We start from the raw sequence: 13382 nt of genomic DNA on the forward strand, positions 1-13382 counted from the left end.
TGAGTTGTACACTCAATGTATGTGTAGACTTCTAGAGGCCATAATTTTTCACTTTGATGTTAGATTGAGATGATATATATATATATATATATATATATATATATATATATATATATATATATATATATATATTTATTTATTTATTTATTTTGGGTAACTTTTTCAATGCCAATGCATATTTTGCAAAAAATACTTTTTTTTGGGCCTCAAATCACAATTTTTAGCATTACTTTACAAATAAAACTTTAAAATATATAAATTAAACATAAAATAATATTTATATACATATATTACATCTAAAAATTAATTATACATTTTTATTGATAAAACACATGTTTTACATATCTATACATATATATTTATACACTAGTAATTAGGCACATGTGTTGCATGTGAGAAAATTTTCTTCATATTAATTACTTGAATTTTAAATATATCATAGTTAAGATAAAAATTGAAAATTAAAAGAAAAAGTAACAGTATGATTAAAAATAAACTTAAATTTTTGTAGTAAATAACAATTATTATTATTATTATTATTATTATTAAATTTCGTATTGCATTTCTATCATAAATAAAAATAACTTTTATTTTAACAATTATTTTTATTTAATATGATGAATATATAACATTAGAAATGTTCTCAAATGTTTTTGACAAAATTCTATACATTTTCATTTTTGGTGTTCTATCTTTTTTTTAAATATTTATTATTCAATTATGACATCATGGGTTTCTTTGAAAAGTTGGACCATTGACCCACCATCTATATAAGGAAATAGCTTTGCTTTTGGATTAGTTTTAAATTAGGGAAAATTATAGTTAGAGTTGGTTGTACATTTAAAATCAGGCTACAACCTACGGATTCGTCCAAAAACCAACTAAACTCTAACAATCGGCTCTACATTTTATATTATAAAAACCCCATCATGTCATTGGAGGCTTATGTAGCTGTTGCCAACATAGGATTTTTAATCCATGTTGGACATAACAAAAAGCTTATACCGAAATTATCCTTTAATGGTAGGTGAATGGAAGATACAAAAGGGTTTTTAGTCTCTCTCTCTCTCTCACATTCTCACAATCGTCTCTCTCTGTTCAACGACTGTTTGATTTGAAAATAAATAAAAATGGTTTTCGGTTTTTGTATTTACGTTCTCTCTATCAATTTCTCTCATTATCTCTCTCTATCTATCATTCTCCCTCAATCTCTCTCATTCTCTTTCTTAGTCGATCTCTCCTCCCTTAGTTTCTCTCCCACTCCCTCTTTCATTATTTTTTTTAATTTTATTATACACTTATATGGTATTGGTCAGATAGTTTAGAAGAACATGAGACCAACTTGGTATGGTTCAAAAATCATTACAACAATTTGATAAAAATTCACAAGAAATTATTGGCTATGAAATTTACACCAATTTGATAGAAATTTATAACTTGATTGTACAAGTGGTTGGTCCTTTTAGTTCTTTTATATGGTTTGATTAATATTGTATAGGTTTGTAAGAAAAAAAAAGAACAAGAGAAGGAGCAGGAGAAAGACTGGGGGGGAACGATAGAGATTAAACGAGAAGGAAATATTGATTAAGAGGGAGAGTGAGGGAGCAGAAGATCAAGAGATGACCGTGAGAGTGAGAGAGGAGGGAGATCGAGAGACAGAGGGAGCGGGAGAGACTGAAAACCTATTTTCGGCAGACTTTTTGCTGTAATCAACATGGGTTAAGAGTCTCATGTTGGCAACAACCACATAATCTTCCGATGACATGGCAGGGGTTTTTATAATTTGAAATGTAGAGTCAGTTGTAAGAGTTTGTTGGTTTGTAGACCAACCTTCAACCTAATTTTAAATGTATGGCTTTGACTATAATTTTCCCTTTAAATTATATATTTCATTTACAATATATAAAATAATTTTTACTTATCACACTTAATTTTTGTTTGTCTATGATATCATTTAACCCAAACCACTAATCCACCACACAAAAAGAAAAATAGTTTGATTCCTAGACTGACATTAATTTTGTATTACATTTCTATCATTGATAAAATTATTTCTTATCTATAATACTTTTTTTTTGTTCAATATAATGAATGCATAATATTAGAGATGTACCCAATATTTTATTTTTTATAAATATATAACATTAGTTGTCTAAAATTTTCTCCATCTTTTTTTATTTTTGACTATGACATCGTTTCATTTCTAGGTAGATTTTAAATTTGGCATTCCATTTTCATCATTAATAAAAATACTTTTCTCATTTCATACTTATTTATTTTAATTATTTTATTATTTAATCATGGCATTATTTATTAATCCATTCGACTTCAAATGGTCGAATTGTTTTCCCACCATTGGGAGGGAAGAAAATGGTTTTGTTTTCAAAATATTTATTCTTATAATTTATACAATTAAAATTAATATTGTGGATTTAATTACAAGAATTAATGATGAGAAAAATATATCTTAAATATAGGATTTAATGAGAGATAATATGAAAATATTTTTATTTCCAATTGGTTTTAAACTTTACATTCCATTTCCATCAATTATAAAGACATTTCTTATTTATCATACTTATTATTGTTTAATATGTATGATAAAAAAGCTTCCAATATTTTAATTTCTATTTTTTTTATTTTATTATTTAATCGTGGCAACATGGATTGACCCATTTGACCCACAATGGTTTAATTTCTTACCACCACCTAGATCATGAAAACACTATTTTTTCTAGGTAAATTTTAAAAGTATAAGCTTTTATGTTATTGGAATTATTAATTTATTAAGTATGAATTTAATTAATAAAAATTAATGATGAGAAGAAGCAAAAATGACTTAAATATATGATTTAATGAACATGAATGCAAGTTAATAAGTTAAATGTTGTATTTAGTGAGAGGGAATTGAATGTATTGAATATCTTAAAATTACCTCTTTTCAACTCATTTAATATCAATGACCTATTTCCCTATTTGCCCTCATTTTTTATAAATAAATTTAAATATAGAGGGGTAAGTTTTATCCTAAAAAAATTCCAAAAATATTTTTTAGGCCATTTGTGCTTTTTAAAGTAATATAAATATAAATATTTATATATACATATAGTGACATGGCACAATTTGACCAAAGACCCTAGGCAAAAACAACTCCAATAACCTAAGTTAATTTAAGTTAATTTTGTAATAAAGGGTAAGTAAATTATTACTTGAACATCAATGTATAATTAAATTGGAATATAGGGTAAATCGTTAATTGAGATACTACTCATTTGTTTAAATTTAATTTAAAAAATAATGATTTATTTAAGTTATTAACTTTAATTTTGATAGTAATAATTTGATTACTTTATATATAACTTAATAGATAGTATTAATTTTATTACATGGAGATGAATTTAGATGTAACATAATTTATTTTAAATAATTGCTAATTTTCTACCACCCATAACAAATCCGTCCCGACAAATTCCTTTATATGGCAACACGTGTTGGTCAGAGCTGGCCCTGAAAATCCGGGAAGTAGGCTCTGGCTGGAAGCAAGCAAGATAACACTGAGAGGACACGTGCAGGAAACGACAAGTGTCGACACGGCGACAATTCACAAATCACAGTTGTATTACTATTTGTGGGATCTTAGGAAACGACAGCTAGACAGCTACTCACTGTGAAGATGACGACGGTACCAGGTACCAACGCAACAACAGTAAAAGTAGTGAACACCCACCACTGCCATTACCACTACGTTCGTGTCAAAAAGTACAGAGAGACACGTAACATATTTGAGGGTATTTTTGTCACTTAAGAAGTTAATATGACGTGACGTCACATCGGAGCTTGGCTTTTACTTTTCCAGAGGGTTGGGACTGGAGAATCATTGAAAGAAAGGGGCTTCAAAGTTCAATCTGGACAAGTTTGGTGCGTCATTGTTAAAACTGAGGTGAGAGAATATGTGGCAGCCGAAAGCTGAGCGTGAGGCTGGCTAATCGGCTAATCGGCTAACCGTTCAGGCTCGGCAAATCCGATTCCAAATACCAAGTGGCGTAAGTGCATGCGTAAGAAAGTTTGTGTGGTTCCGCCGCAAAGCGAAAGTGGAAAGCGTGTGCGGGTGCATGTGATGGGCACTGCATCTCCGCATCTTATGCCACGAGCGGTCAAACTTTCAAATCAAAACGGTCAATGCTAATCCTTTTCCATCCACTTCTTGCTCAGTTGCTTGTTTGCTTGCTTTACAATTAGCGGCGAGGCCATGGTCCATGCCTCCATGGATAGATTCAAATGTTAGGTTTTTCATTACTTGTTCACCATCATCAAAGTGCTGAAGCCGTTTGGTCCATGTGGTGTGGTGTGGTCTGGTCTGGTATGATCCATCTTCACTCTTCATTCTTTACCTATTCAATTGGTAATTTGGCCCTTTAATCGGTATTCTGTAAAACCAATTCAAGTCAATTCAATCTAAAGCTGAGAGTTGAATAAATCGAAATTTAAAACTAAAATTGAATGAAACCGAATAATAAAAAAATTGAAATAATTAAAACTAAAATTTTTAATTTGCTTTTTGGTTATTTCGGTTAAAAATGAATGTCAATAATATGTATAAATATTATATGTTATATATATTCAGTTAATCTGATTAATCAAATTTTTAATTTTAAAAATTAAAATCAAAACCGAAATTTTTAATTTGTTTTTTTCGGTCTTGATAGAATAATTAATGCTGACTCTTAATGTGTTTGTTTTTTATCAAAATAAATTAAATGATAATTACTAATTTATCCACTTTCATGGTAACGTGGCATTCCCCAAAACCTCTCTCAAACAGCATAGGCCAAAGTTTTCCCAACTCAACCCCATCCATTTTACTTTTTCTGCTCATCATCTCGTATGTTTGAAGCAGTTTGAAATTTTGATTGGTCGGTAAAAAGTTGTTGGAATTTGTTTTTTGGCTTTTAAGGTTCTAACGGCTTCTCTTTTGTTCACATTTAACACGCTGCAGCTTGACATTAATTAATTGGACTTTGATAAACACATGTTACGAGTTTGAAATTCATAAAAATAATAGCCAGCCGCCATTGAAATTCATAAAAAAATATAGATTTGTATTAGCATTCTTGTTTAATGCCCTACAAACAAACCTCAAACTTGGACTAGGTTTGTAGGAAGATCCAGAAAAATTGGGAATTTTCAAAGTTTTTATAATCCTTTTGGATTGGATCCAATTACCAAAAGAAAAAAAAAAAAAAAACGAATTGCATCTGGGTTAATGGTAGAGATGGAGAAATTAAAGGAGAAATTATCTTCAACGCCTCAACTTCCTTTCTTGAGGCTATATTACCATGTATAATTGTCATATATAGATCCCATCTGGCAACGGACGTCTACAGCTTGCAATTTATGGCTTTAGCAGCTACATATATACGTTTAACACGATTGATACTTCAAAATCGACCTGATCGATTTGAGTCAGATTGAATTGGTTTGAATCGGTTTTAATTCTAAGGATACTTACTGGTAAAGGGTAAAACAAATTAGAATATAACTTATCAAGAAAATAGAAAGTCAAACTATATTAGAGAAAGAAAATTAAAATTTATATATTTTAAGAAACCTTCTAATCTAAGTAAAATAAAAAAACACCGTAATTGATTGCCTATTGGTCTTAGAAAGACGAGATTGTAAATACTAACTAGGAACTAACTACTAACTACTAAATTGGTTCGAGTCAACGGTTCAAATCGATTTCAATTTTTATATGAAAACCAAAATCGACCTGAACCATCAATTTATAATTTTTTACAATCCAAAACCAACCGGTACTAAAAAAACCCAACCAATTCGAATTGGATCGATCCGAGTTGATCGGTTTAGTCGGTTGGGTCTCCTTATGAAGAGCCCTAACTTCAATTTCAAATTTATGACTCATTTATTACATAAATACGTTTTAACGAAAGGGTAAGTCGGTTGGGTCTCCTTATGAAGAGCCCTAATTTCAATTTCAAATTTATGACTCGTTTATTACATAAATACTTTTTAACGAAAGGGTAACACTTGAGAATGATACATGTTTTTCTTAAGCTCAGTGTGAGAAAAGTATAAATACAAATATGTCAGTGTGAAACACAAAGTTTTGCACTCTTATTTGTACACCTTCCAAACTGATGAGCCTAAATTACAAAATACAACACCCTCTCTCTATTTACTTCATCTGGTTACTTATTACTTCCATTTTCATTTATAAATAAAAATAGTCCAGCATATGAATTGGTTAATGAGAAATAAAATAAAGACATGTATTAATGAATCCATAAAAATTAAAAATCACTACCCAAGAACTCAAGCCTTTCTTTCCCATAATTGACAGTAGTGTACAAGAAATTCTATACACTAACCAATTAAATGATTATGGGGCGAAAGATTTCCTCATCCAATTCCAATAATAGCCCCAAAGAATCAGGAACTATTTACAAGAATAAAAACAAATGAAAATCTCCATGAATAAGATGAGAGACCCGAGCTTTTCAGCTCTTCATGTTTCTAAAACAATCCATTGAATGACGACTGTAGATGAAAATTAATTTTTGCAACTCTCTCTTGTACCCACTTTCACTGTTCCTTCTTTATCTGTTCTCTCACTTTCTACAGTTCAAGCTTTTAATTCACAATGATTCCCCAAATGCGCCCGGTGGATTCACGAGAGAGCCAAAGGAATTACGATTTCGGGCTCTTTTTAAAAGGTTTCGGAGATTCCTTTGTTTTGTCTTATTGTCTGTATCCGAAGCATCCTGATGTCGGCTGCAGAGAGTATCTAAACCCAAACGGGTCAATTGGGTCGGGTAATTGTTGAGCAAATAAGTTCGAGCTTGGATGATGATGCTGCTGATGCTGCTGCTGCTGCAACAAACTAGAATTGTCAACTCGCTGCGATCTCAGCCCACTCTCAACTTCTTCTTCTATGGAACTCCCTCCAAATTTCTCCGACGGAGAATCCACTTGGAGAAGTGGAGGCATGGTTGGGACGTATACCTCTGTTTCCGGCCTCTGTGTTGGGTTACTAGAAACGAGTTGGGACAGAGAACCCATCATCCCTGAACTCACCCAATCAAATTTTCCTGCGCCAATGTTCTGAACATTGCTTTTATCGTCTGGAACTGGAAGTTGTAAATTTCTTAGAGAGTTCATTCGAGGTAGGTTAAAGAACTGGTCATCAATCTCGGGAAGCGATTCGAGAACATCGTCCAAGTGCGAAGACGACGATGAAGACGAGGCATGGCTCTGTTCTTTGTTCCATGTACCTGGCACCGACTTTTCAGCACTAGAATGCTTCTTGTAGATCCGACACAGAACCCAATCATCCAACTGGAATAACAACAGAAAGCAGGAAAATCATCAGCTACTGTGTAGGATTCTAAAGCATGTTAGAACTTAGAAGAAAAGTTGGTGGCTTATGTCTTACCCGAGAGCTTCCGTTCTTCCTTTGAGGCTCTGAAAGCCTGTACTCATGCATAATCCAGTTAGTCTTAGTTCCTTTGGGAGCTTTTCCGATGTAAAAGACAAGGGCTTTCTTAATTCCAACTTTACGACCTTCCGTCGTGATAATTTTATCGGTTCCGGTGGCTTTCCAGTAACCAGATCCAGCAACTCTGTTTGGTCGTGAGCCGTTTGGATATTTTCGATCTCTTGGACTGAAGAAGTACCATTCCTTCTCTCCAAAAGTGGCTTTACCTATAAGATTAGAACTCACAATTTAGAACAAGATAAAAAAAAAAATAGTCCTAATCCAGCTAAGTTGTTCATGTGGAAGTGGAAATCTTACTGGGAAGGAACCACGGATCGAATTTATAAAGATCGATCTCGCCGATAATGTCCAACGAGAAATGATGTCCGGCGACTTTACGGCATAAGTAATGAACTAATAACTCCTCATCCGTCGGATAAAACCGGAAGCCCGGCGGCAACGCTAACTGGGAAGTAGGGTCTCTCTCTGACATCACCATCGGCGGTATTCTTCCTTTCCTCGGCGACTGGCTGGGTTGATCTCTGTTTCTGCAGCTAGAGGGAGACGGACGGGGGGAGGGAGGAGCGAGAAGAAGCAAATTGATTATTTTAATTTCCTTTTTTCTTCTTTCAGCCTCGAGCTAACAGAGGTTATATATAAGCAGAAAAAATAAGTACGGTCATGGCTGTGGAGTGGTCCCGTCTGGAGTTAATCACGGTTCTTAAAAAGACACGTGCAGAAAAGGTTCGAGCTTATCGTGCGGCCGACCTTATCCGAAACTCTAGGGGCGTGTTTTGTCTAGGTGCATGAACCGTCACGAGAAACAGCAGTGAAACTGCCGTTGCTGAATAAGCATCCAAGGACACGTGGCTTGTCTCGAAGGCAGGTTCTAGAAAAGTTGGGGGAATTTTTAAAGGTTTAATGCGTGTGTAGGTGTTAGACACACGTGGTTAAATCAGATCGACAAAGATGCAGATATTGGCTCAGGAAGTCACACGTGTAAATTTAAAGGACAAGTGTCGGTCGCCCTAATTAGAATTTTGCAGAAAAAGAAGGCAAGTCGCAGAGAGAGAGAGAAAGCAAAGAGAGTGTGTGTGAAAGGGAAAGAAAGGAAAAAGGTAGGAGTAACGGTGGAAGGCTGTAGTAGCGACACGGATGCATGTTGAGTTGGGGCTTTTCAAGAAAAAGGATTTCCTTCACTCATCAATCTCTGAGGCGCAAATAGACTTAATAGCCAAGCAAATATAACATAGCCCTCTGCTTTACACGTTATGGCTATAAATAAAAATAGACTGTTTAAATTGGAATATTGATTGAGATGGGTAGGTCAAAGTTCTTTGATGTTTTTTCTTTTCTATTTTTTTTTTTTTATTATCGACTATTTTCTAGGGTTCGGAATCGATGGGCTTGGGGTTTCCTTTGATTGAATGGTTTGTTGACTCAGATTACACAAACAAATAATGTGTTAATTAATAGGTTTTGGAGTTTTCTTCAAAAAACGAAATGATTATCACAAGGGAGTTTGACTAAATTAAAGAGTTGAGGGTCCATTTGGTTAACAGTTAGAATCGGAATCGGAATCGGAATTAAAATTGAAATTTTTTGGAGTTGGAATTGGAACAGTTCATTCTCATTGTTTGTTTGATTCAAATAAAAATAGAAATAAAAATTAAAATCAACAAAAATGAAATTTCATTCTCGATTGAGATTTGAGAAACAGAGAATGATCATTCTCTTAAATAAAAAATAATATTTCAGTAAGAATAAGAATAAAATTTTGATTCTATCCAATCAAATAATTAAAATCAGAATAACACATTCCAATTCTGATTCTAGGCCCTTATTCCCATGAATTAAATGGGGTTAAAGATGTCCCTTTAAATTATTAGTAATGCATGCACGTTAGAATTTTGTTATGTATACCTTGTTCTAACTTTTGATACAACATACAAAGTGTGAAAACATTAATATTAGACTACTAGGCATTGATCATTATCAATATTAACTAAGCCTTGTATCAGCTATGTGAGGTCAGTTCCATGAATCTTGTTTGGTCTTCGCATTGCCATATCTAAATGAATGCTTAAGTAATTCCACACAAGTTTCTGTCTCTTTGCCAAGTTCTTCTAACTAGGCGTCAGGCATTTATACCCCTATTCAATTCAATTGAGCATTTGTATTTTAACTTTTAGGTAAGGGTGTAAATGTCCGGCAAAGATAGGGTCAAGGGCTCAGGGCACCCTTTTAGAAGTAATAAGTACTGAAAAGCAGAGATATTGATTGGGTTGTGGCTGTACGTATTTATTGGTCCTACGTGACCTCACTTCAGAGGGCCTCTGTGGTGATTGAGCCGCTTACGAGATGCTATTTAGTTGCGGCTTATAAAAGCCTTCTTTCGGCTTTTCAGTTGTTTTTTTTTTTTTTTTCTTTTTTTTTTTTTTTTTGTTTTGAAACAAGTCTTCATGACTTTAGCTTAGACGCAATTCCAAGTTCCAACCCAAATGTAAAAAACGAGAACACATGTATTGTATAATTGTATTTGTATAATCAGATTAAAAATAGTGTCAATCTCCAAAAAGGAGAGCGGGTTTGATGTTTACAAATTTGTGCTCATACCCTTCTCACAACCCTCTTTAGCTGTGTATCTCCATATTTTATCTTTTTATTCGAGTAATGTTCTCAATAATAGCTGTGAGAATGGTTTGAGCACAAATTTGTGAATACCAAATCCGATTTCTAAAAAAAAGTCTGTCAAACCCACCAACGCCTTGACCCGAGCTCAAATAGCCAAATAATCGCGCTTCAAAAAATTGAATTCACCAACAATCAGAGAATTCGCAACTTTGTTTCCACAAAAAATTGACATTCCACCTATCAAAGCGTGGTGGATGCCTGCTATCGGCCACCTTATCTTCTATAGACTGTATATGGTTGTAATATTAAAAACTCACCATCTTCTTCTATAATTTGTACACGGTTAGGGTGTAATGCAATTATATTACAATGATCAATTACTAAGAAATAAGAATTCAATAAGTGGGCCAGAATTTACTTCAACCCTAGTATTGGGCCCTTGTCCTATATATCGGAAAAACCCACTATTTACAGCTTGTTTACACACTAGTGCTGCTTGGAATGGTCAAGTTAGGATAAACAGCTGGGATGGAAGTATGATCAAAGTCCGATATATGTCACTATCCAAGTCGGTTTGACTTTATCCATGGTATGTTGACGACCTATCGAGTAGTAAACCCTAACCCTTTACATATGATGGCTAACTAGGGTTGTGAAACTGCGGATTGGATTTGGATCAATCAAGCAAAACTTTCTTGGGCTGGCCTGACCAAGAAATTTGGTTAGGTAGGTACTCTACCAGGCTCAAGGGTCATTTCATTAAGCTTTAAAGTTTAAACATTTCTCATTAGTAAGGAAAGATAGAAATGCTTAAAATCGTTTTCTTTTAAATAATTATTTATTATATATATTATTAGTACAAGGACATATACTATAGACGTAAGTAAAAAAAGGACAAAGTTATAAATTGAAATTATAAATAAAGCAAGTATCCATTTTATAATATTATAGATATTATGTTATTTTCTTTTATGCCTTTAATCGTTTTATTAAAAGCAGTATTAATTATGCATCTGAAGCACCTTATTATTTATATGCTATGTTAGTTCAAGTGAACTCATTAACCAGACTTGGCTAATCAAAATTAGATATAAGGAAGCCATCACACCATGACACCATATAAATCAAAAAATTTCATTCTTTTTCTAATATGTTGTACACGACTTTTTCTTTACATTATTACCTACCACTAGATAATCTTTTTCACAATAACGTACTCACCAAGTCTAACTCAGGATGGAGAATGGAAAAAAAAAATGACAATTATGAAACTGCGCAGATGTTAGGGTCAGAGATGAGACTTTATTGGTCTTAATAGCCTTTAACTCCAAGAGAAAGCCCAACCAATCCGTCAAACTTTTCAGGTAAACTTAAGCTTTTCGTTACTTCATTCAAATGGGGCGTTGAAGTGATGAAAGTGTAACTATAGCAAGTAACTTCGGCCTAAGAATAGGTGAGCCCGGGACTGCTACTAGGAATATGAGATTCATTTGATACAAAACCCTAGTTCAACAAGTACAAAGCAACATGTTAACCCAAAACCCACGTGATTACCTCATCCAACTAAAATCATTATTTATTTATTTTTTCAAAAGATCTCTGTTTGTTTGTATTCACGAAAGTACAAAGAATATAATATATTTTTTATTTCATTCTTTTACTTCAAAAACTGTTCGGATAGAATTTTTTCAAAGAGAAAGTAAATAATAGCATTTAGATACAACAAATTATTTTATACGTGTGTAGATACAAATCAATAATATGTAGATATGACGGGGTATTTGAATATGGGATCATTGACACGTGGCATCCTTTTGAATATGGGGTCATTGACACGTAGGTGCCACATGACATTTGAAAGTAAGTTAATGATATTACAAACTATGTTGCATCCATCTATGTTGTCATGTGACATTTGAAAGTAAGTCAATGATATTGCATGCCATGTTGCATTCATTTATGGTGTCACATGGCATACAATTATTATTAATTATGTTCAAATGCCATGTGATTTTCATATATGCCACGTGACATCATATATGAATGTCACACATCATCTAAATGTTAGGAAGGTTTTGATTTTATGTTCCATGGGTGTTTATTGAAAAAATGCCATTACATCAGCACCACATAGGCGTTGATGTTTATTGTCCATGAAATAGTTGTTTGATTTCATTAAACAGTAAAAATCACAAACACTTGGATTTTTATACATAGGGCATTTGGAGAAATGTCAAATTCTTGTTTCCCCCAATGTCCCAACATTTTTTGAAACAAAATGTTATGTGGCATACTTTTATGGGGTATTAATCTGAGGTGGAAAGTAAAAACGTTTGAAGTGCTGCCCAACCAAACAATAAAAATAAGAAGTGCTTAAAGTAAATTTGTACAAATAAACGTTAAAAGCAATAAATGGTGCATTTGTAAATGCCAACAGAGCCAAACAATACTAAATTAATGATATGTGAATGCCATGTAGTAGCATAAAATGATACCATGTGGCACCTCAAAGTAAATCAACGGTATTGCATGTCATATGCCATTGAATACATTAATGTGCCTATGCTTTCACATGTCATTCTTATACACTTACCATGTAGTAGAGTGTATATATAACATGTGTGATTAGTAAAAGCATTTTAGAAAATACAAAGTATGTTAGGGAGTTAAAAAGCACGAAGTATCAAAAGATGACTTCATGCAATTTGTATTTTTTGTACTTATATTTTATACTTTTTAAAAATAAAAAAACATGTCAAATAAACACGCTTCTTGTACTTCCATACTTTCAAAAGTATAAAAAATACTTTGAAACATACAACCAAACGGGCCTAAAACTTTTATTCTTATAAACAAAAACTCATAATGAAGGTACTCAATCCATAAGATTATTAGAAAGGTTGAACTCATTTATAGCTCATTCTTTTAACAAAAATGGGGCATGATATCAACATGAACTCTTCTATTATATTAAATGAGAGTTCTTGAAATTGTCTAACAAAACTAAGAAATAACCATCGGCACACAAATACATCTAATTAAGGATAGCAATTTCGTGTTATCAAAAAAAGGAATGGCAATTTCCATCCTACTTGGTGGGTACCCATTTCCATGGGGTATTTTTTTTTGTTTGAAAAATGGGATTTTGGGGCAGGGACAGGCTTTGAGATTTTACAGGAATGGGTAAGATATGGTATTAGGTAAAATTCAACCTTCCCCAATTCATATATTGAATTTATTGAAATAATCTAGG

General features: G+C 33.0%; 1 protein-coding gene across 1 annotated transcript; it reads right to left on the reverse strand.

The window, feature by feature from the left end:
• Positions 1–6231: 6231 nt before the first annotated feature.
• LOC104605623 (NAC domain-containing protein 72-like) lies at positions 6232–8127 on the reverse strand. The gene is made up of 3 exons (XM_010270458.3): positions 7814–8127; positions 7454–7722; positions 6232–7356 (listed from the first exon to the last, which is right to left on the reverse strand). The coding sequence occupies exons 1-3, from the start codon at positions 7992–7994 to the stop codon at positions 6760–6762; spliced, it is 1047 nt and encodes a 348-aa protein (XP_010268760.1). The 5' UTR covers positions 7995–8127; the 3' UTR covers positions 6232–6759.
• Positions 8128–13382: the final 5255 nt, after the last annotated feature.

The sequence above is a fragment of the Nelumbo nucifera genome, chromosome 1, assembly GCF_055504915.1.
Source record: "Nelumbo nucifera cultivar China Antique chromosome 1, China Antique-T2T, whole genome shotgun sequence".
In the NCBI taxonomy this organism is placed as follows: domain Eukaryota; kingdom Viridiplantae; phylum Streptophyta; class Magnoliopsida; order Proteales; family Nelumbonaceae; genus Nelumbo; species Nelumbo nucifera.

Coding starts and splice junctions, on each gene's coding strand:
- LOC104605623 (XM_010270458.3), bottom strand. CDS start 7,994: ATGGTGATGTCAGAGAGAGACCCTACTTCCCAGTTAGCGTTGCCGCCG. Junction 7,723..7,813: donor CGATCCGTGGTTCCTTCCCA/GTAAGATTTCCA, acceptor CTAATCTTATAG/GTAAAGCCACTTTTGGAGAG. Junction 7,357..7,453: donor GGAAGAACGGAAGCTCTCGG/GTAAGACATAAG, acceptor TTGTTATTCCAG/TTGGATGATTGGGTTCTGTG.